The sequence below is a fragment of the Enhydra lutris genome, unplaced genomic scaffold (assembly GCF_002288905.1).
Source record: "Enhydra lutris kenyoni isolate GAN:26980312 unplaced genomic scaffold, ASM228890v2 scaffoldscaffold9, whole genome shotgun sequence".
Classification (NCBI taxonomy): domain Eukaryota; kingdom Metazoa; phylum Chordata; class Mammalia; order Carnivora; family Mustelidae; genus Enhydra; species Enhydra lutris.
Window position 1 is genome coordinate 28451155 of NW_019154093.1, and position 24383 is coordinate 28475537.

General features: G+C 37.1%; 1 protein-coding gene across 1 annotated transcript in view; it reads left to right on the forward strand.

The window, feature by feature from the left end:
• LOC111143394 (hook microtubule tethering protein 1) overlaps positions 1–24383 on the forward strand; it is a 68320-nt gene that overhangs the window by 40551 nt on the left and 3386 nt on the right. The window contains exons 10-20 of the mRNA XM_022497100.1: positions 2448–2588; positions 3913–4114; positions 4876–4986; positions 7268–7355; positions 7433–7493; positions 9458–9598; positions 18755–18848; positions 20505–20539; positions 21066–21148; positions 21776–21876; positions 23843–23944. Of these exons, the coding sequence (XP_022352808.1) occupies positions 2448–2588; positions 3913–4114; positions 4876–4986; positions 7268–7355; positions 7433–7493; positions 9458–9598; positions 18755–18848; positions 20505–20539; positions 21066–21148; positions 21776–21876; positions 23843–23944 (1159 nt within the window). The remainder of the gene's footprint in view (positions 1–2447; positions 2589–3912; positions 4115–4875; positions 4987–7267; positions 7356–7432; positions 7494–9457; positions 9599–18754; positions 18849–20504; positions 20540–21065; positions 21149–21775; positions 21877–23842; positions 23945–24383) is intronic.

Genomic DNA, 24383 nt, shown 5'->3' on the forward strand with positions numbered 1-24383 from the left:
CATCTATTAACAGAGCTTTACATCTTCCTTTTATTTTTTCTGCCCTCTATTTGTTTTTCCTTAATTTAGCAAGAACAGACATCTTACTTTGTTCCAGGTCTTAGGGGGAAAACATTCAGTTAAGTACCATCAAGTATAATACTCACTGTAGAGTTTTCTAATGTGCTTTTTATCATTTTGGAGGCGTTCCCCTTTATTTCTGGCGGCTGAGAGTTTTTATCATTAATTGGTATGATTTTTGACAAATGATTTTTCTACATCTTGAAATGACAGTGTAGTTTTTCTTTTTCATTCTTTTATTATGATCGTTTAATTTTTTGAATGTTGAACAATCTTATATTTCATGGTTAGATCAGTTTGGTCATACTTATTATTCTGCATATATATGACTGGATTTGGTTTGCTGATATGTTGAAAGAATTTTTTTGATTGTCTTCATATAGATATTGGTCTATAACTGTTTTTCTCTTGTAATATCTTTTTCAGGTTTTATTGTCAGAGTTCTTCTAGTCTCATAGAATAATTGGGAAGTATTCTCTCCTCCTCTATTTTCTGAAAGAGTTTATGTAAGAATAATAATATTTCTTCCTTAAATATTTGGTAGAATTTATCAGTAAAGCAATCGACCTATAGTTTTGAGAAAGGGCTTTTAATGACAAATACAGTTTTGTTAGTAGTCATAGGGCTTCTCAGGTTTTCTGTTCCATTTATGTCAGTTTGATAAGTTGTGCTTTTCAAGGTATATGTTTATTTCATTTAAGTTGTTGAATTTATTGGCATGAAGTTGTTCATAATATTCTCTTATCGTCCTTTTAATGACTGTGGGAGCTATATTGAAAATTCACTTTTTCATTCCTGATATCGGTAATTTGTGTTTTTTCTCATTTTTCTTGGTCATTCTTACTAGGGTTTCATCAATTTTATTAATATTTTCGAATACTTTATTAGCTTTCCATATTACTAGTTTTAGATCTCTGTTCTTTCTTTCTATTTACTTACTTTGGATTTAATTTGCTGTTCTTTTCCTGGACTCTTAAGGTTGAAACTTGGATGATTGATTTCAAGCCTTTCTTCATTTCTAATATAAGCCTTTAAAACTGTAAATTTTCCTTTAAGCACTGGTTTAGCTGGGTCCCCAAAGTTTGACTGCCTGTTTTTCTGTTGTTATTCATTCTGAAATATTTTCTAATTTCCTTTGTGATAACTTCCTTGACTCGTGTGTTATTTAGAAATGTGTTGTTTTATTTCCAAGTTGAAGGCTTTTCTAGACTTCTTATTGTGGGCTAATTTCAAATTTAAGTCTCTTATGTTTAGAGAACATATTTCCCGAGATTTTGGTCTTTAGATACTTATTAATACTATTTTATTGCTCGGCATGTTTATTGTGATGACTGTTCCATCTGAACTTGCAGAGGATTGTATTCTGTCATTTTTGACTGACATGTTCTATATGTGTCAAATCAGGTTGGTTAATAGTGTTGTTCAGAGCTCTTCTGTATTTTTACTGATATTTTTGTTTCTGTCATTTATTGGAGACTGGTATTAAAGAATGATTGTGGGTTTGTGGATTTCTGCCTTTGATTCTGTCAGTTTTTGCTTCATGTATTTTAAAGCTATTTTTAAGCATATACACATTTATGATATGGCTTTCTAATGATTTGACCCTTTTATATTTGTGAAATATCTCTATCTTGAATAATACTCTTGTCTAAAAATTTGTTTGATGCCAACATAACCACCCCAGTTTCTTTTGCTTACTATTTGCATAGTGTTTTTAAAAATCTTTTTAATCTATCTGTGCCTTTATATTTAAGCCATCTCTTGTTATTAGCATATATTTTAGCCTTGCTTTGTTATCTAGTCTGATGGTTTCTGCCTTTTTAATTGGTGCGTAGTCTTTTTCCCTTTTATGTAATTTTGTTATGGTTATATTTAGGTCTGTCAGTTTGTTGTTTTTCATTTGTCATATCCTTTTGTTTTTTCTGCATTCCATTGGGTAAATTAAATACTTGTTTAAATATTTGACTTTATTCACTATATTGTCTTTTTTACTTTTTGTTGTTGCTATAGAGTTTAAGTATTTATCCTTAATTTATTATAGTCTACTTAGAGTTACTATTTTACCACTTCTCATGTGATATATATTTTTGAGTAATTTTAATAAATATCTATATATTTTCTCTTCATCTTTTGAGATATTAAAACTCTTACTAGAGTTAGAGATAATGAAGCACAGTGCTTCAGAAGTGAAAATAAAAATTCAGAACAATAAGTTTATTCTCAGCCAGTTTCAAATCCAGGAGCTGAAAGTGTCTTAATCCTTTAGCCTTTCTGTTGAGTGTGGAATTTAAAAAAATCTTTTTAAAGTATGCCTTGCTAAGCACATGTCTCAGTAAGAAAACAAATGATGAAAATCACATTATAAGTACTTGTTTTCTTTACTCAAGGCTTGAAGCTGCAAAGGATGATTACCGTGTTCACTGTGAAGAACTTGAAAAGCAACTAATTGAATTTCAGCATAGGAATGATGAACTGACTAGTCTTGCTGAAGAAACAAGAGCCCTGAAAGATGAAATAGATGTTCTTAGGTATGGCATGTCTAAATATAATGATGTCGCTTCTAAGTTATTCGTTAGTCATTTTGGTATTCCACAGTCTAATCAGGGATTCTTAGGGTGATTCCTGTGTATCAAGTACTGATCAGTTTTTATCCAGGCTCTTATTCTTTACTTATTTTATGCTTGTTGATGGTAATTGCAGTTTAAGGATAATATTCAATTCTTTTAGCACAATTTTTTTTTTTTTAAAGAGAGGGAGGATGAGGGAGGGCAGGAGTAGAGGGAGAAGGAGAGAGAGAATTCCATGTAGGCTCCACTGTTAGCGCAGACCCAGACATGGGGTCCAGTCTCACAACCCTGAGATCATGACCCGAGCCAAAATCGAGAGTCGAACACACCCAACCAACTGAGCCACCCGTGGTAGCACAATTTCATGTTAAAATTCATAAACCCAAAATGATACCTTTTCCTTAAAACTGTGTAAGCTGGGAATCACCTTTAGATACATTTAGCTTGACCTCCTTGTACTCATTAGTGTATCTTGTGAACTTTTTACATAAGGGAAAGCATTCTCAATCCATGTTTTGGCATTTGATATAAAATAGGTATAGGTAAGTATCTTAATATTTATTTCAGGGTTATCCCAAGGTTCTCTTATTCTCTTTGACAATATATAAAATTTTTATTTGGCTTTTGCCTATGGAATGTTAATCAAGCAAATAGACTATATACTCATTATATTTTCTGTTAAATTTTCTTAATGGGCCATTTTGTTGCACAGTTTTTCTGTCCATTTGAAATAAAAATATTTATACCCATTCGTTTGAACCTGCATGTTATGGAAAGTGATTTGGTTTATGTATTTACTTTTGCTCTAGCTCAGTTGGTCAGGTAGATACAACTCTAAAGCAAAGTGCTTTGTCAGACAAATTGTAAGTTGAGTCAACATCCTAAATGTATCAAATACTTACTAAATGCTAGACACAAAGCAAAATTGGCCTATAAGCTACAGAGGAGCCTAGAATTGTTCAGTTGCATTTGTAAAACCATTCTTTTTTACACATTGTGCTGTATGAAACAGTTTGATAATTTAGTGTGCCAAATTCAAGACATTTTTGTTTTGATACCTTTGCAACAAGAAGGTTCAATGATGGATTTTAGTCTTTTTCCAAAGTTCCCACAAAGTTCATTTCTTTTGTCTGTCTTTTTCATTTTCTTTCTTTCTTCATTCCTTTTTTTTCCTTGTTTCAGCCAATTGATTGTTTATCTGGTTGACTAATTTTACAGATAGAATAAAATTTCTTTATGCATTTACTGGTTCTTACCCAGTAATGTGCAGTCTTTATTATTGTAGGGCCACCTCTGATAAAGCAAATAAACTAGAGTCAACAGTCGAGATATATCGTCAGAAACTACAAGATCTGAACGACCTTCGCAAGCAGGTGAAAACTTTACAAGAAACAAACATGATGTATATGCATAATACAGTCAGCTTAGAAGAAGAATTGAAGAAGGCAAATGCAGCACGTACACAGTTAGAAACATACAAGAGGCAGGTAAGAAAATATCTTAATTTTTTTTTAAGATTTTATTTATTTATTTGACAGAGAGAGACACAGCGAGAGAGGGAACACAAGCAGGGGGAGTGGGAGAGGGAGAAGCAAGCTTCCCACTGAGCCCAATGTGGGGCTTAAACCCAGGACTCTGGAATCATGACCTGAGCCAAAGGCAGACACCCAACGACTGAGCCACCCAGGCGCCCCAGAAAATATCTTAATTTTTTAAATAAAATCAAAAGAGCTCAACTTTCTTTTGATTCCTTTTGATACTTTCAGAATGATAGAGATTTGAAGAAACATTGCCTATAGTTGGCTGTGAACTTATGATAGATTTCTTCTACCTGGAATTTTAATTCCAGGGTTGATAATTGAATTTAAGTTATCTAGGTCTTTCCCTTTTTACTGTCTTCTGAGCTTATATATATTTTTGGGCATTTTATTGCTTATTGACATTTCTGGTAACCAGTAGTAATTGCCTAGAGAATGGAGCTATAACTGGTGATACTCTGTTTTGCTACTTATCTGGCAACCTGGAGAAACATTGGAATAGAAGACTGATTTTTTCTTTTTTTTTACTAAGTTATTATTTGGGTATTTTAAAATTTAGGCTCTTATTTACATGCTATTTCCACAACTATTTAGGATTACTTATTATATTCTTATTATAGATTTTATTTCCAATCAGTTTCTCATTTATTAAACTCTAAAAACTATTAATATTATATATTTTTGTTATCTACTTTTGTTTCTGACAAAAGGTTCAGGATCTTCACAATAAACTTTCCTCTGAATCCAAAAGGGCAGATACACTAGCATTTGAAATGAAGCGGCTTGAAGAAAAACATGAAGCTTTACTTAAGGAAAAAGAGGTACACATGAATATAGTTGATGAGTAATATGTCTGTCTTCTCTTTTAGTGTTTAATATTATCCTTGCTGTTCTAAGGATGGAAGTCATGTAAATCAAATCTTCCGTCTTACTCCCAATCCAAGTGTTGCTGTAGAAGAAAGTAGTAGAAATTTACTGTGCAGTGTTGTTATTCCTTCACAAGGAAAGATGAAGTCACAGAGGCAAGGCCATATGTCTCATTGCATGTTTTCCCATTCTAGACCATCAGCTTCTTGAGAGCAAGGGCCATAGATTTTATTTTTTAGTGGCTTTATTGAGATATAATTTCTATACCATAAATTTCACCCACCTGAAGTGCACGATTCAGTGGTTGTTAGTGTATTCCCTGTTGTGCAACCCTCACCACAGGCACATTTTGGAGCACTGTCATCACCTCGTTAGTGTGCGTACTGGCAGCCGCCCTGCATTCTGGCTCCCCTCCCCTCGGCCTTTGCAACCATTAATGTACTTTCTGTCTCTGCAGATTTGCCCAGTCTGTCCAGAATATGTCATCCTACATGGTGTCAGTTTTGTGACTAGATGCCTTCACGTAGCTTTAATGCTTTCAAAGTTCATCCATGTCATAGCATGAATCAGTACTTTGTTTTAATGCTGAATGATACTCCATTCTATAGACATACCACATTTTATTTATTCATTCATCATTTTATGGACATTTGGGCTATTAAACAAATAATGTGGTTATGAACATTTATTTACAAATTTTTATGTAGACATGTATTTTCATTTGAGTACATACCTAGGCATGGTACTGCTGGTCATATGGTAACTATGTTTAACCTTTCAAGGAGCTACCATGCTGTTTTCTAAAGTAGGTGAACCATTTTTCATTCTCAGGAATTTCTAAAGGTTTTTAATTTCTGCATATCCTTGCCAACACTTATCAGACTTTTAATTTTAGCTATCCTAGTGAGTATGAAGTGATATGTTATTGTGGTTTTGACTTGTATTTCCCTAATGACTAATGATGTTGAGCATCTTTTCATGTACTTATTGGCCATTTGTATGTCTTCCCTGGAGATATGTCTCTTCAAAGCCCTTACTCATGTTTTATCTAGGTTATTTGCTTTTTTATTGAATTGTAAGAGCTCCTTATAGATTCTGGATATAAGTTCCTTCTCAAATATATGATTTGAAAATATGTTCTTTTATTTTTTGTTTTCTAATTTTTTTGGTGGTGCTGTTTGCAATGGAATGGTTTCTCATTTGATGAAATCAGTTACCTGTTTTTTTCTTTCCTTGTTTATGCTTTTTTGGCTGTATTTCTGTGAAGTCACTGAGTAATATGAGGTTATAAAGATTTATGCTTATGTTTTCTTTTAATTTTACAGTTTCTGTGAACAATTTTGAATTAATTTTTGTAAATGATGTAAGATAGGGGTCCAACTTCATTCTTTTGTGTGTGGCTATTCAGTTGTCCCAGAACTATTTGTTGACAAGATTATTCTTTCCCTATTATTGTCTTGATACCTTTGTTGAAAATCAATTGGCCATGATACTGTAATGATGGATACATTATACATTTGTCAGAACCCACAAAAGTAAAATAGAGGGAACCCTGATGTCCTTTAGTTAATAATAGTGTATCAGTACTGGCTACTCAGTTCATTTTTGTTGGTTTGATTTATTGTGTTATGTTAGTCACCATACAGTACATCACTGGTTTTTGATGGAGTGTTCCATGATGCATTGTTTGCGTATAACACCCAGTGCTCCATCCAATCCGTGCCCTCCTTAATACCCATCATGAAGATCACAGTTCTTCAAGTAACCACTAACTTTACCTCACTCATTACTCAAGACACTTCTGCAAGGGTTATGTATCTGCATTTCCATTTTGGCAATGTGGATACTAAAGCCAAAAAGTCAAATAACTCACTGTAGGTGATATAATAACTAGTAAATAATGAAACTAGAGTTCAAGCCATGATCTATTTGCCTCTAAAGCCCATGCCTTTTTTTTTTTTTTAAACTCTGCTGTTGCACATTTGTACTCCATTGCATAATTATATCAGTTTGGTTCAAATAAATTATCTAATGGGGAAATCACAAGATTTATGTTGTATAAAGATTATGGGATTTATGTAAGAGAAAATTACCTCTTAGCAAGAAAACTAAAACATTGTCCCTTTTAAGTAACTAAGCAACAATTATGAAATTAAGATCAATTATTATAAGCATAAAGTACATTTCTGGTGGGCAGAATTAAATATTTCGCTCATATAAACAATTCTTTTTTAGAGACTAATAGAGCAACGTGATACTCTGAAAGAAACGAATGAAGAACTTCGATGTTCACAAGTACAACAAGATCACCTAAACCAAACAGGTGAATTTTTGGATTTAGAAAAGTTTTTTTTAATGGTAGAAATACTGAAATGTTAATCATTTGTTGTTGTTGTTTAGATGCATCTGCTACAAAGAGTTATGAGAATCTTGCTGCTGAGATTATGCCAGTGGAATATAGGTAAATTTGTTTTTATTAATTAATAATCTATACTTAATATTAGACATATTTCTTCTTTAAAAAAATTATTAGCCTTCAGGATGTTCCATTTTATTAGTCATGGAGTTCAAAATTACTTTGTCTCATCTACTTGAACTTCTTAGATTGTTATTGCTACTACAGTAGTTTTAGAATTTATTAGAAGTAGGGACGCCTGGGTGGCTCAGTTGGTTGGACGACTGCCTTCGGCTTGGGTCATGATCCCGGGGTCCCGGGATCGAGTCCCACATCGGGCTCCCAGTTCCATGGGGAGTCTGCTTCTCCCTCTGACCTTCTCCTCGCTCATGCTCTCTCTCACTGTCTCTTTCTCAAATAAATAAATAAAATCTTAAAAAAAAAAAAGAATTTATTAGAAGTAAAATTTCACAAACTACATGAATAAAATATTCTAGTTTTTATAATATGACTTTTATTGTGTTGAACTTCTTTTCCTACCTCTAAACTCAATGGAAAACCTTTTTGACACCTGGCATCAAACCCACGTGGGTGAAACAAGTAGGAGAAGAGCTGTCAATAATAGCAGAAGGATTACGCCGAAGTTAAATAAAATACAAATTTTAGAATCTCTTAACCAACTTTTATCGTGGTATTTTACTGCTATGTTTGCTTCTAGGTATTTTTATGGTTTTCCTTTCCTTTTTGTGGTAACAGTTTTATTTACTACTTCAGACTCTACTCTGTCCTTAAGCAGATTTACTGAGATTCAGTTCACCCATTTTAAACCGTATGGCTCAGTGGTGTTTAGCATAGTCATGGAGTTGTGCAGCCATCTAATTAGAGAACATTCCATTCCCCCCAAAAGATATCCTGTGCCTCTTAGTAGTCATTCCTCAGTCCTGCCTCCCCTCAGGCTCCAGCACCAGGCAGCGGAGAATCAACTCTGTTATGGAATTTGACATATGTGAGTCCTACAATAGGTGGCCTTCTGTGACTGCTTTCACTCAGGATACAGTTTGCAAATATGTTAATTTTCATTCTGTTAGATTTTTTGTTGTTAAGACAGAGCTCTTTACATGCTGGACTGGAGAGCAACTTTTTAAAAGTCGTTAATACCCAGTGATATTAATATCACTTTAAAAATAGCTGTATGAAAAAAAAAGCCATAATATGAGCCTGTATTTTAAAGTCATGATGTTGCCATTCAGAAGAACACAAATTGAGATTAATTGAAATTAGTTGCTTTTAAGAAATTACATTTAAGGAGGCAGCAGGTAGGAGAACATTACTTTTCTATTTAATATCATTTCTCTTGTTTGCATTTTAAAAAATGTGTATTTGTAAACTTTTAATAAAAATTGTTTTCTGAAAGCAAAAAACCTAGGTGCAGTAATATGACTGTCATAAGAATATATTTAAAAAATATTAAAGCGGGGTGCCTGGGTAGCTCAGTGGGTTAAAGCCTCTGCCTTCGGCTCAGGTCATGATCCCAGCATCCTGGGATTGAGCCCCACATTGCATTGGGCTCTCTGCTCAGCAGGGAGCCTGCTTCCCCCACACTCTCTCTGCCTACCTCTCTGCCTACTTGTGATCTCTATCTGATAAATAAATAGAATCTTTAAAAAAAATATTAAGCAAACTGATTTCTTAAATCCATTGCTTTTAATGTATATGTTTTCTAAAGATATTCTATAGTGAATAGCAGCTAAGTTACCAGTAAAATAATTCCTGTTTCTTTTGGGATTTGCATAATATTTAATGATATATAATATAATATATAATACTTTTGCTTTGAAAAATTTATTACTTGTTTTTTGAGACAGTCTTACAGTGTATGTAGTTTTCTTTTAAAAAATTTCAGGAGCATTGGTGGCATTTTTAAATGACAGCTATTGCATGAACAGGAATTCTCTTAAAGTTAAGAATGTAAAAAAATGTAAAATGTACATTTAAAAAATTTAGAAACAAACTTTGCTCTTCAACATCAGGGAAGTGTTTATTCGACTGCAACATGAAAATAAGATGCTCCGCTTACAACAGGAAGGTACTGAGAACGAGCGTATTGAGGAACTTCAGGAACAGCTGGAACAGAAGCACCGCAAGATGAACGAACTGGAAACCGAGCAAAGGTGAAACGCTTTGTATTTCGTTAGCTAGCCATGAAATCTGGTCTCACAGAAGTGGGAGATGTCATTGTAGTTAAAATAAGTAGGATTTAGGTGGAGGAGGGGCAAGATGGAAGAGAAGTAGGTGACCCTGTTTCAACTGGTCCCCTAAAGTGAGCTAAATACCTACTAGAACACTCTGAACACCCATGAAATCAGCCTGAGATGTAGGATTGTATACTTCTGGATCTCTACAGGGGCAGAAGACACCAGTGGGAGGTAAAGCAGAGTAGGAATGCTTGGACTGATACTGGAGGATAAGCAGAAGGGGGAGGGAGCCACCAGAAGCAACCCATTGGAAAGTAATACCCCAATACGAGAGTGCCCTGTGGTGGGGGGGCCAGCATTAATTTGCAGTCTGGTTGAAGGCACTCGAAAAGAGCAAAAGAGCCTAAGGGGTAACTGGTGGAATCGGGTGGTCATGGGCATGGGCCTAAGCCCACGAACCCAAGATGGCCACCACCGGCGACCATGCCGGAGAGAGAGTGGTGGAGCCTCCTTGGTTTTCGAGCTCATGGCTTTTGGCTGCTTGTACCACCGCTGAACTGGGTGCACTGCCGCCTGCACGTGAGAGAGGCTGGTGTGGGCACCCACCAACACTTGCTAGGTCCACACTCTTCTGCGCTCTGCACACCCTGCACGACCGCTGGTTGTGAGCACACTCCCCTCACCCCCTATGCCTGAGAGAGCTTGGTGTGGGTGCCAGCCAGCACTCTTTAGGACCCTAGCCTCCTGCTCCTGGCCAAGGGTCTGAACTCTCCCAGCCTGCCCATGAGAGAATCCAGCATGATCCCTCTGCTGTAGCAGCCTCCTGTGACCTGTGCAACCGTGAGGTCTGGACCCTAGACAGCAGTCCCAGCAAAGGCAGTCACAAGAAGCGGGCTGCCTGGACCAATATTGCTCATGGTTTTAGTGGCACAGGGGTGCAGATACAAGCAGGTGCTTCAGGCGACCCCTGAGATGGTGGCTGGGGGTGTGCATCACCTGTGGGAGGTCACACAGCTCAGCGGAGTTTGCAGAAGGGGAGTCTCTGTGTTCTGGACCACCCAGAGGGGAGCAGACTGAGGCTTCTCTCTGAGACAGAGGTCTGGGTGCAGTTTGCTTTCCACTAAACCTCCGAAAAGCAAAAAGACCCTGAAGAACAAAAACCTCCATAGAACAAAAGCCTGAAAAACGGGTTTCCACAGAGCCCAGCCCCTTGATAGGGGGCAGGATGACTCAACCCTGGCAAGACTGACTGAAAAACAATGGGCAGGTCCCTCCCTCAGAAGGCAAGCCAAAAGAACGAGAGGACAACTACCAAAGGGTCCCCATAAAACTGTAAAGCCCCAACATCAGGGGAAAACAATATATTAAGTTCCTGGTATTGCCCTAATACCTGTATATTTCATAAATACAACTTTTTTGTTGTTGTTCTCATGATTCTTGTTCTTTTTAATTTTTTTAACCTACTTACCATTACTAGAGGTTTAATACAACATATTCCATAATAACCTTTTAACTTGAACTTTTCTCATACATATACCTGTTTTTATTTTTCTTTTCTATTTTTTTAATATGCATACAGCTATAAGCTTCAAGGTAATCCTCTTTTCCTAATCAATACTACCCCTATATATAAACCAGTATTATTCTCCCTTTATCTCTGAGAAGGTGAGTCCTTTAACAAAGACATCAAGGTACACCCAGGAAGAATCAAAATAACCTTCCCCGCCCACATCAAGGATTTATAACCACCCTCCCCTCTTCTTCTTCTGTCAGTGTTTCTGTGTATTCGTTTTTGTTCTGGTGTTATATAAATCTCATCCTTGGGGTTCATTTTGGCTGGGTTCTTTTTTTTCCTTGTCATTAACTTTTGTCAGTCTTTTTGTTTGTTTCTGTTTGTATACCTCATAAATCCTACTTTGGGGGCTCTTTTTTTTCTCTCTCTCTCTTTCTCTTTTTATCTTTTTCCTTTCTTTTTGGTGGTGACTTCCAGTTGCTCCAAAACTTTCCAGGATGCACCTTGCCTGGATCGTGGTTGATATATTCAGCTGTACATCCCCTCAACCACCTCTCACCAAAATGACTAGGAGGAGGAACACCCAACAGAAGAAAAATTCAGAGACTGTGCCCTCCCAATCAGAACTATTGGATATGGACATAAATAATATGTCAGAAAGGGAATTCAGGGTAACAATTATCTAGGCAATGGCTAGGTTAGAGAGAACCATTGATGACAATGTAGAATCTCTAAAGGCGGAAGTGACAGCTGACCTGGAAGAAGTTAAAAATGCTATCAATGAGATCCAATCTAATCTAAATACTCTTAACAGCAGGGTTACCAAGGAGAAGATGGAATTAGTGATCTAGGGGACAAAATGATAGAGAAAAAGGATCAGGAGGAGGAATGGAACAAACAGCTTAGAAGCCATGAAAACAGAATTAGGGAAATGAATGATGCCATGAAACGTTCCAACATCAGAATTATTGGGATCCCTGAGGGGGTGGAAAAAGACAGAAGACTAGAAGATATAGTTGAACAAATTCTGGGTGAAAATTTTCCCAATCTGGGGAATGGAACAAGCATTCATGTCCTAGATACAGAAAGAACACCCACCAAGATCAATGAATCTAGAAAGACCTCAAGGCACTTAAGTGTGAAACTCATGAATCATAATTTTAGACAAGAGCTCCTGAGGGCAGCTAGGGGGAAGAGATTCTTAATGTACAGAGGAAGATCCATCAGAATAATGTCAGACCTGTCCACAGAAACCTGGCAAGCCAGAAAGGGCTGGCAAGATATATTCAGGGCACTAAATGAAAGAACATGCAACCAAGAATACTTTATCCAGCAGGCTTGACATTCAAAATGGATGGAGAGATAAACAGCTTCCAAGACTGGCAAGGTTTAAAAGAGTATGTGACCACCAAGCCAGCACTACAAGAAATATTAAGGGGGGATTCTATAAAAGAAGAAAGAAGCCAAGAGTGAAATAGACCAGAAATTTACAGAGACAATCTTCAAAAAAAGGACTTCACAGGCAACATGATGTCAATAAAAATATATCCTTAAATAATCACTCTCAAAGTGAACGGCCTAACTGCTTCCATAAAATGGCACAAGATTGCAGATTGGATAAAATGACAGGACCTGTCTATATGTTGTCTATAAGAGGCACATTTGGAACCTAAAGATACAACCAGACTGAAAGTGAAGGGATGGAGAAACATCTTTCATGCCAACGGGCCTGAAAAGAAAGCTGGGGTAGCGATTCTCCTATCAGATAAATTAGATTTTAAGCTAAAGACTGTATGGAATCAAGAGATAGAGAAGGACACTGCATCATTCTTAAAGGGTCAATCCACCCAGAAGATCTAACAATTGTAAATATTTATGCCCCCAATATGGGAGCAGCCAACTACATAAGCCAACTATTAACCAAAATAAAAAATCATATTGATATGAATACATTAATAGTAGGGGATCTTAACACGCCACTCTCAGTAATAGATCATCCAAGCCGAATATCAATAAACAAGAGCTTTGAATGACACATTGGACAAGATGGACCTCATAGATATATACAGAACATTCCACCCTAAAACGACAGAATACTCATTCTTCTCAAGTGCACATAGAACTTTCTCCAGAAGAGACCACATACTGGGTCACAAATCAGGGCTTAAACGATACCAAAAAACAGAGATTATTCCCTGCATATTCTCAGACCACAGTGAAAATGGAACTCAACCACAAGAAAAAGTTTGGAAGGAATTCAAACACTCGGAAGCTAAAGACCACCCTGCTTAAGAATGTTTGGATCAACCAGGAAATCAAAGAAGAACTTAAACAATTCATTTAAACCAACAAGAATGAAGACACATTAGTCCAAAACCTATGGAATACAGCAAAGGCAGTCCTAAGGGGGAAATACATAGCCATCCAAGCCTCCATCAAAAAAATAAAAAAGTCCAGAACGCACAAGCTCTCTTTACACCTTAAAGAACTGGAAAACCAACAAGAGATTAAGCCAACCCCACGCACAAGAAGGGAAATAATCAAGATTAGAGCAGAGATCATTGAGATAGAAACTAGAGACAGTAGAACACATCAACGAAACTAGAAGTTGATTCTTTGAAAGAATTAATAAACTCGATAATTAATCCAAAAGAAAAGAGAGAAGACCCAAGTTAATAAAATTATGAATAAAAGGGGAGAGATCACAACTAATGCCAAGGAAGTAGAAACAATCATCAGAGATTGTTAAAAGGGACACCTGGGTGGCTCAGTGGGTTAAAGCCTCTGTGTTCAGCTCAGGTCATGATCCCAGGGTCCTGGGATCAAGCCCCACATCGGGCTCTCTGCTCAGCAGGGAGTCTGCTTCCTCCACTCTCTCTGCCTCTCTCTCTGCCTACTTGTGATCTCTGTCTGTCAAATAAGAAGAAATTCTTAGAAGAAGAATTCAAACTCTCTCTTCACAGATTACATGATACGGATCATGATATGGAAAACCCAAAACCCCCCACTCCCAATCTACTAGAACTCATACAGCAATTCAGTAATGTGGCAGGATACAAAATCAATGTACAGAAATCAGTTTTCTCATACACTAACAATGAAAACATAGAAAGGAAAATTAGAGAATCAATTCCATTTACTATAGCACCAAGAACTATAAGATACCTGGGAATCAAGCTAACCAAAGAGGTAAAGGATCTGTACTCAAGGAACTACAGAACACTCATGAAAGAAATTGAAAAAGACACAAAGAGATGGAAGAGAATTCCATGCTTATGGATCAGAAGAATAAACATTGTTAAAATGTCTATACTGCCTAGAGCAATCTATACTTTCAATGCCATCCTGATCAAAATTGCACGGGCATTTTTCAAAGTGCTGGAACAAACAATGTCCTAAAATTTGTATAGAAGCAGAAGAGACCCCGGATTGCTAAGGAAATGTTGAAAAAAGAAAAAACTGGGGGCATCACGTTGTCTGATTTCATGCTTTACTGCTGAGCTGTGATCACCAAGACAGCATGGTACTGGCACAAAAGCAGACACACAGACCAGTAGAACAGAGTAGAGAGCCCAGATATGGACTCTCAACTCTATGGTCAAATAATCTTTGATAAAGCAGGAAAAAATATACAGTGGGAAAAAGACAGTCTCTTCAACAAATGGTGCTGGGAAAAATGGACAGCTGTGTGTAGAAGAATGAAACTGGACCATTCTCTTACGCCATACACAAAGATAAACTCGAAATGGATCAAAGACCTCAACTGGAGGCAGGAATCTGTCAAAATCCTAGAGGAGAACATAGACAGTAACCTCTTCGACATTGGCCATAGCAACTTCTTTCAAGACATGTCTCCAAATACAAAAGAAACAAAAGGGAAAATTAAATTTTAGGACTTCATCAAGATCAAAAGCTTCTGCACAGCAAAGGAAAAAAGTCAACAAAACAAAGAGGCAACCCACGGAATGGGAGAAGATATTCGCAAATGACACTTCAGGCAAAGAGCTGATACGTAAGATCTGTAAAGAACTCCTCAAACTCAACACATATGAAACAGAAATGACGTCAAAAAATGGGCAGAAGACATGAACAGACACTTCTCCAAAGAAGACATCCAAATGGCTAACAGATGCACAAATGACTAACAGACACATCAAAAAAATGTTCATCATCATTAGTCATCAGGGAGATTCAAATCAAAACCACATTGAGATACCACCTTACTCCAGTTAGAATGGCAAAATTAACAAGATAGTAAACAAGTGTTCGAGTGGATGTGGAAAAAGGGGAACCCTCTTACACTGTTGGTGAGAATGCAAATTGGTATAGCCAGTTTAGAAAACAGTGTGGAGTTTTCCTTAAGAAATTAAATATAGAGCTACCTATGACCGTGCAATTGTACTACTGGGTATTTACTCCAAAGATACTGATGTAGTGAACAGAAGGGCCATCTGTACCCCAGTGTTCATAGCAGCAATGGCCACAATAGCCAAACTGTGGAAAGAACCAAGATGTCCTTCAACGGACGAATGGATAAAGAAGATGTGGCCCATATATGCAATGGAGTATTATGCCTCCATCAGAAAGGATGAATACCCAACTTTTGTATCAACATGGATGGGACTGGAAGAGATTATGCTGAGTGAAATAAGTTAAGCAGAGAGAGTCAAGTATCATAGTTTCACTTACTTGTGGAGCATAAGGAATAACACAGAGGACATAGGGAGATGGAGAGGAGAAGTGAGTTGGGGGAAATCGGAGAGGGAGACAAACCAAGAGAGACCACATGGACTCTGAGAAACAAACTAAGGGTTTCGGAGGGGAGAGGAATGGTGGGTTGAGAGGGCCTGGTTGTGGGTGTTAAGGAGGGCACGTATTGCATGGAACACTGGGTGTGGTGCATAAACAATGAATCTTGGAACACTGAAAATTTTTAAAAAATAGGGTTTAGGGATGCCTGGGTGGCTCAGTTGGTTAAGCAGCTGCCTTCGGCTCAGGTCATGATCCCAGCGTCCTGGGATCGAGTCCCACATCGGGCTCCTTGCTCGTCAGGGAGCCTGCTTCTCCCTCTGCCTCTGCCTGCCATTCTGTCTGCCTGTGCTTGCTCTCTCTCCCTCTCTCTCTCTGACAAATAAATAAATAAAATCTTTAAAAAAAAAAATAGGGTTTAATGTTTAAATTGTTTTCAGCCTTTTGTGTTCATTATTTCAGCATACTTTATTAACCAGTTTGCTTATTCTTGAATTTCATTTATATGTCTTCAAATCCACAGAAAATTTAACAGGTGAATACATGACAGGTTGGCTTTGGGCTGCAGTGTGTACATGGATAGAACATAGACTGTGGAGTCAAATTTAAGCCCCTCCTCTATTTAAATTTATTAGCTGTTTTGTGCTGGGCAAGTTAAACTCACACTTAGTATCTTCAGCTGTAAAAGTAAATGGTGTACTCATCTGATACCAATGAGGTGCTCAAGAAATAGAATGTTAAAAATATATAACATTGTTACAGTGTTCACTATATGACAGGCACTTTTCTAAGCACTTTTTTGGTATTCACTCAGAAATCCTCTTAAGAACTTATGAAGTGATGATTATAATTATCTCTCTTTCATGGATAAGGAAGCTGAGGTCCAAGGAGGCTAAGTAACTCGTCCAGTTATAGGCTAGTAAGTTCTCAATCCCACATTTGAACTTTCTGTCAGTCTGATTCCTAAGTCCAGACTCTTAACCGATATGCTAACTTGCCTTTTATAAATAGCATATTTTGCTATAAAAGTATTTGATTCTATTTGACCAAACTTTATTAGATCTTAGAGCCCACCAGGAATTTCAGATACATTTGAACCTTGTCTCTCAAACTTGTATGTATAAGTACTACATCAACATTGTAGCTTTCTGAGGGGACCATCAGATATTACTATCCCATACAGTTCAGTATCAGCACTGGAGATGGGAAGTGTCAGCTTTCAAAGAATTACTATAGGAAGATAGACATGTTGAATGATTCTTGTATTATGTGATACCTGCAATTGTGAAACAGTGGAGCGTTATAATAGGCAGGTGTGTTGGGTCATATATACATGAAAAGAGACAGATGTTTTCTCTTGCTGGTAACCTCAGTTCAGGTTACTCTTTTTTTTTTTTTTTTTAAGATTTTATTTATTTATTTGACAGAGATCACAAGTAGGCCGAGAGGCAGGCAGAGAGAGAGGGGGAAGCAGGCTTTCTGCTCAGCAGGGATCCAGGATCCCAGGACCCCGGGATCAGGACCCGAGCTGAAGGCAGAGGCTTTAACCCACTGAGCCACCCAGGCACCCTAGTTCAGGTTACTCTTAAAGGGTTTTTAAAGAATGAGATTCTGCCAAGTTAGAAATCTGCCCTGGTCGCTAATGTCAGTCTCTTCTAGTTTTTTTTTTTTTTAAAGATTTTATTTATTTATTTGACAGAGAGATCACAAGCAGGCAGAGAGGCAGGCAGAGAGAGAGGAGGAAGCAGGCTCCCCGAGAGAGCAGAGAGCCCGATGCGGGGCTCGATCCCAGGACTCTGAGATCATGACCTGAGCCGAAGGCAGCGGCTTAACCCACTGAGCCACCCAGGCGCCCCATGTCAGTCTCTTTAATTTAAATAAAGAGTTATAAAGAAATGGTTGGGAAATGGTGAAATGGTAGCCTGTGAAATCTTGTCGCGGCCGGTGCAACGACAGGAGCAGGGTCGAGAGGGTAAGAGAATGGAGAAAGAATAAGACTTGTAAAGAAATGAGGACAGGAGGGACACAGTGGATGATGTCCAAGCAGTGCCAATTTTATTCAAGGCTGTGAGGCATTATATAGCTAACAGAAACAATTATAAGGAAGTATCTATTTTCGGTTGATTGCTCATACACACGTAACATTCACATGAAACCCCTCAAGCTCTTACGAAGCCCATTCCCAAGCGCTGGTAGCGGATCTTCTGACACCAGTAACTTTTGTCTACTTAGCTAATCTTTAACTAGCAATTCATGAGCTTACAATGGTGCAATTTACAATCCGTGCAAGTACAGGGTAATCTTGTAACAGTTAAATGTACAACCCAGTTTTGCCTCTTAATACATGCAGGCAGTCACGTCAGTGAGTCTTAGGGTCCATAGCTCAGGCTCTTTCTCAAGCGCAACTCAACTGATATTCAGGAGGCACGAGTCAGGGCCTGGTTTGATCCCTCACCTCTAGTTGGGTCCGTGGCTGCCTATAAAATCTGAAACAACAAGAAGAAACCTAGTTCCCATTCACTAAAGATACAAGTATAGGAAAACTGAGATCGTTTTCTGATTTTTTTTCTACCAGTGAAGACAGTGCAGAGTTGATGTGCTTTTACAGCTGGCACGTAAGTATTTGACATCTTTAAATGCGGGCATATGTACTTCCATGATAAAATGTCTTCTTTTTAAAAAATATTTTCTTGTTGGTAGCCTACTATACTTACACTCTTTATTATACCTAGCCACTGACAATTGTTGGGCATTCGTTATTGTTATGAAATGCAAACTTTGTGAGTTAAATTGCACAGGTGTACCTTTATAGATCCATAACTATGTTGATTTTCAATACAAGTATATATGTATGATTCATCCTACAACAGGCTGAGCAGAGAGCGTATCCGGGAATTGCAGCAGCAGATTGAGGACCTCCAGAAGTCTTTACAGGAGCAAGGCTCCAAGGCTGAAGGAGAAAGTGTAAGTGACTTAAGCATTGTGATAATTTGCTGTGTGTGGACTCTCTGCCATGGGTCCTGATGCCCAAATTAGTCCTGTATTTGAAAGTCCTACCCTTATCTTTGGGGGTGCCCTTGAATACCGTATATATCTGCATAAAGATGCAGTGATTTTGCCAACTTGGAACCTATACGTTAATCGTACGTCTTGGAAAGTGATTTCTATCTGTCTACTTCAACAGCTACACCTAAATTCATAGGAATTCCTGATTGAGAGCATGCTGCAAGTGAGGTCTTCACAGCTCTTTTCTCAGGCTTGAGAAAAGGCCTAGTAAGTGTAGTCAGCGGTCAGAATTGAGGAAAACCTAACAGGAAGGAGAGAGTAAGACAATGATTTCTACTAAAGAGCATCGGAGAAGTGGATCACACCAACCTCCAGAGGACAGAAACCTTAATGCAGTTTTGAAGACTTCAGTAACTCCTTATTTCTTCCCTCCTTGCATGCGGGCTTCGGGCCTCGCCATTTCTAATGGGCTTAGATGGCAAACATTCTAGGAGGCAGATGAGAGGACTCAGCAGAGATCGAACAGCCCAAATCTGAGTATAGCTAGCAGTGTGTCTGTAGTTGGATCTCTGTGTGCAGTGGGGAAAAGAAGTAAGAGTGGAGGGAGGAAGGCATTTAATAGCAAAAAGATAGGGCTCAGTGTACGCAGACAGAACGTGAGGTGGTTGTACCTGTGTTGACGGGGGAGATGGTTATGAAGAGTAGGTGAAGAGATGAAGGAGAAGACTGAAAGGGTTGTGTTTCCTCTCTGTATTTTATATGCTTTATATGATTTTCTCTTTTTTCCCCGGGGGCTTGGAAAATAGAAATCGTCTCATGCATGGCGGCATCTCGTATGTGCATATATACGGTATTGTAACCTCTCTAATACAAATATTTTTCTAAGCCACACTAGGGAATACTTTTAAAATGGGATCTATTTTGGGGGAGTACATTTTTGGATTGCAGAATTTTTAAAAGATTTTATGTTTCTCTTTTTAAAAGGTATTAGTGTCTGAGTTATATTTCAGATTATATATTTTAAACCCTTCATTTATCTAGTCAGTAGAGGATCTTGAACCAGTATTGCAATTTAAAGTCCTCCTTTTTAAAGAGGAAGTTTTATGTTTTAAATTTTATTTTTTAACAAAATTTACTTCATTTTGATGTTAATTTTAAAGTGCTTATATTTGTAATGATAAAGCTTTATTATAAAGATAATTATTTAAGTCTATTCTTCATTAAAGGCCTAAAATCTTAAAATTTATATTTTAAATAATGATTTTTAAGTGTTTGATACTCCTCAGTATATCACATTCAGCTTGCATTTGCTATTTTTCTTTCAAGTTTAAATTTTATTTTCATGGTATTGAAATATGAAGAAATAGGAAGCATTTTTCTTTTTACTATTGTACTCATCCTTCTTTCATTTCCTAACCTCCTTTCCTTTCCCTTTGAAGTCAATAATACCTAAAATTTCATGTTTTTACAAGTATGTTATTAGAAATACAAATTTTTAAAACATTTATAATTTTAAGTAATATACTTCAAAAGGAAGTAAAGAGATTTTGATGTCTGGAAAATTTATCTTTGTCACAATAGATATCTTACAGCAACTTTTTTTAATTTTTATAGTCCAGCAAACTAAAGCAGAAGTTGGAAGCTCATATGTAAGTAAAACTGATATTTCATTTCAAATATGAAAGGGGAAGGGTTTTAAAAACTTCTAACGTTAGTGTCCTTTTCTGATTTCATTTATAAGAAAAATCCCCTGATGGCTGCCACCAAGAAGCGAAAAGAACAATGTTCTAAAATGTTCAGCCTGCCTGCCAGTGATCCCAGATCCTACATTTTTCAATCATTAATGTCATTTGAAGAGTTTACAAAGCAGACAACTGTCACAACTTGACTATGTGATGTGGGATGTTTAACCAATAAAATATTTCCTTTGACTTTCTTAGGAAGCAAGGATGGCAAGGGGAAAAAATTAACATTTTTAGCACCTATCATGTGCCAGGCAGCTTACCTTCTCACAGTAACCCCTATAATATTTGGCAGGTATTACTCCCGTTTCCCAGGTGAGGAGATTCAGGATCAGAAAGTGATATGCCCACAGTCCACAGATATGTAGCAGAAATCAGTTTTCATTCTTAGGTCTGTTTGCTTCCAAAACTCCATGCTCTTTCCACTACTTAGGGAAAAACTAACTGAGGTCCAGGAAGAATTACAGAAGAAACAGGAACTCATTGAAGATCTTCAGCCAGATGTAAACCAGAACGGTAGGTATTTGTAAAAACCTGGATCAGACTACGTCTAAGGACTTGCCCTCTTTAGTTGAAGGATGCAAGAACTGTGTACTGGTTTCTGGACACTCCATAAATACATACATTGCAAAGAAAAACCATGATAATTTTCTAGTGATTTAAGTAATCAATAAATGATCCAATCTTAAAGCAAAAAAAAAAAATCTAATAAAATGAACTGATTGATATATAGGAGTATCAAACATTGTAAAATATAGTAGAATTAATACTATGGAAATATAAATAAAATAATGTATAATCAAATTAAAATAACCTTTAAACATTGTGTAGAAGGAATGCTTTATTTTCTAATGATGTTTGTGATTACATTGTAAAGTGTGTTTGCTCATCGAAACACTGGAGACAAAGTAGAAAAATAGATAAAGCAGATTATAGATATTTTTTAAGAAAGAATAATACGAACTAATCAAGAATGTATTGGGGTTGTAGTTCAAAAGTTTTAGATAAGAATTCATTACAAAGAAGAAATAAACATTTCTCTTTTAAGTTCTCTTATCAGTCTTTAGAAAAAATATGATAGAATTTTTGTGTGAGAAGGGAGTGTTTTAAATCGGTCATGTTTCATTTCCTTTTCAATAACAGCACAAAAGATCAGTGAACTTGAAGCTGCTCTTCAGAAGAAAGATGAAGATATGAAAGCGATGGAGGAGAGATATAAAATGTACTTGGAGAAAGCAAGAAATGTGAGTGACTAATCTTTTGGAGCCCAAATCTTCTGACCCATTTTCTTATTAGGCCAGTCCTGTCTGTGGGACTATTCCTCCTGTCTCTGGGTCCCATCACTTTGTTCCCTCCCACCTGCCTTGCGGGTCAGTTCTCATGCTCTCTCACTCTCACTCATGAACATCGGGTAAAACAAACATGGGGCTTTATTGGGACAGTTTCAGCGGGGACTGGAGTGACCTCATTAGGGGAGATGACTGTTAGGAAGTATGGAGGCGTTAGCTCTTAAAGTGAAAGTTTGCCTTTTGTGAAAATTTAGCTCTTCGGACTCGTTTAAAGTTTTAGTCTTCAATTTAGATGAGACAGTTAAGCGCTATTCAGTTGATGTTTACCAGACTTAATATTTTTTGCCTTATTTCAAACTTAAATATCTGTAAGTACTATTCTCATAAAATCTTGAATACTGGATATTTTCCTAATTAATTGTAAGTATTCTCTCATAGAGAATGCTAATATATTTTTTCTAGTTATTGAATAAAAGGATTATATGATGAAGCTTTAAAATGCTGCTAGTATTTTTGTTCTTTTTATGTTTAAGCTTTATAAGTTGTATATCGTACCTGCATCAATAATAGCTAAACCTCACGATCTCAGAAGGTAGAAGTTACTTCTTGATCACAGGAAGCCCATTGTTCAGTGGGGGAGGGGCTCTGCTCCGTGCAATCTGCCAGAGCCCCCAGCTGACAGAGGCTTTGCCTCCTTGAACATGGTGTTCCCAAGCTCACTGGAGATAGTCCAGCTGGTAGATGAGGGAGGCCAGCCTTGACTGCACTGGAGGAGACTCGTGACGGGGCAGGCCTGGGAGCCGTGAACCACTTTCACCCTCATTTCAGTGGGCAGAATGCAGGCACCCAGCTCCACCCACCTAGAGAGTCCTGCTACACGTATGCAGTCAGGCGCTGCCACCATCCTGTTTCTCTCAACTGCAAAAGTGTAAATGCTCTTAGTCACAAGCAGTGTCTTTGTAGTGTGTCTTTGTAGTTAAATTATGATTTAAACTCTGCTTTTATAATGTGACCTCTATGAGGGCAGATACCAAGTCTCCTACATCCCTACTGTCCCCATCAGTGCCTCCCATATTTGGCACTCAGCAAATTGCTTTGAACGACCTGCAGGAATGTTTAACATACTACCTTTTAGTCTTTTTCCTTTACCTCTATAAATATAGGTGAAATCTTCCTAAGTCTTTAGATCATTTTAAATCTTTGTTAATAGATTTGTAATTACATTATACCGATGCTCTTGTTATTGGAAATTTGTTTGTTCCTGATGTACACCTGATATTTCTGAGTTAATTTTTTGTTATACTGCTGGCTACATAGTTTGGTTGAGTCTCTGAATAACATTCTAACTGAATGTCTTTTACCTAGCTTTTAGTAATTTCCATAAATGTGATTGAGCCACCCTCTGGTTTGCAGATAAAATCACCAATTTCCATTATATTGATCCATAATTATGTATTGAATTACATTTAACTAGGTAATGGTGGTAGAAAAGATTGTTGCTATGAAATTTTTTGATACTTTGTACAATCAGTAAGTTCCCATATAATTATCAAATTCATCTTAATTTAAAAAAATACTCATCATTATAAATATGGAAAGTGTTATTTCAAGACCTTAGTGCTCAAAGCTTAATAACACTAAATTACTGTCTGAGTACCAAGACTTGGAGAAAGGAAATTTTATTTTGGGAGAGGGATCTTTCCATTTTTGTACTGAAGTTTGATAACCATCGGACCTTTATGGAATGCTATTTATGTTTTTCAAATTTAATTGCCAAATAAGCCATAGTTAGTACCTGGATAATTTTACTTTCTGGATATTTTACCACTTTATTTACAGAGATACTGTAGATGATGATACTATATTTCAATACTTTATAAGATAAAGTAAATGTAAAATATAAATTTTTTTCTTTAAACAGGTAATAAAAACTTTAGATCCCAAATTAAATCCAGCATCAGCTGAAATAATGCTACTTAGAAAGCAGTTGGCAGAGAAAGAGAGAAGAATTGAGATTCTAGAGGTAAAATTTTCATATTCACACATTTCTTTTGAATTATCCTGTGTAACCCTGGTGATTAATTGCCGTCACATATCTGCTGTAAATGATCAAGTCTTGCAAGAGGTTGGTTGAGGTCAGAAGTTAGAGATGTCATGTTTTAGCACTCTGTGTTTATTAGAGTCGCGCTAGCCCGTGAGATTGGTCTCTGCAAGTGTATGTACTCTGCTGCTTTGTATCTCTCTTCCCCACAACAGCCAATCGTATGGATATCCCTTAGTGTCTAGTAGAGTTCTGCTATATTAGCTCCTTTTAAAATTATACAGATTAGAGTTCATTCAGAAAATATGAAAGAAAGAAGGGAGGAAGGGAAAGGAAAAGGACCAAACTCACCTTTTAAAAAAGGTACTGTACTCAGTTAACCAGATTTTCTTTCTCTTTTCTTCTCCCTGTTCCTTGAACA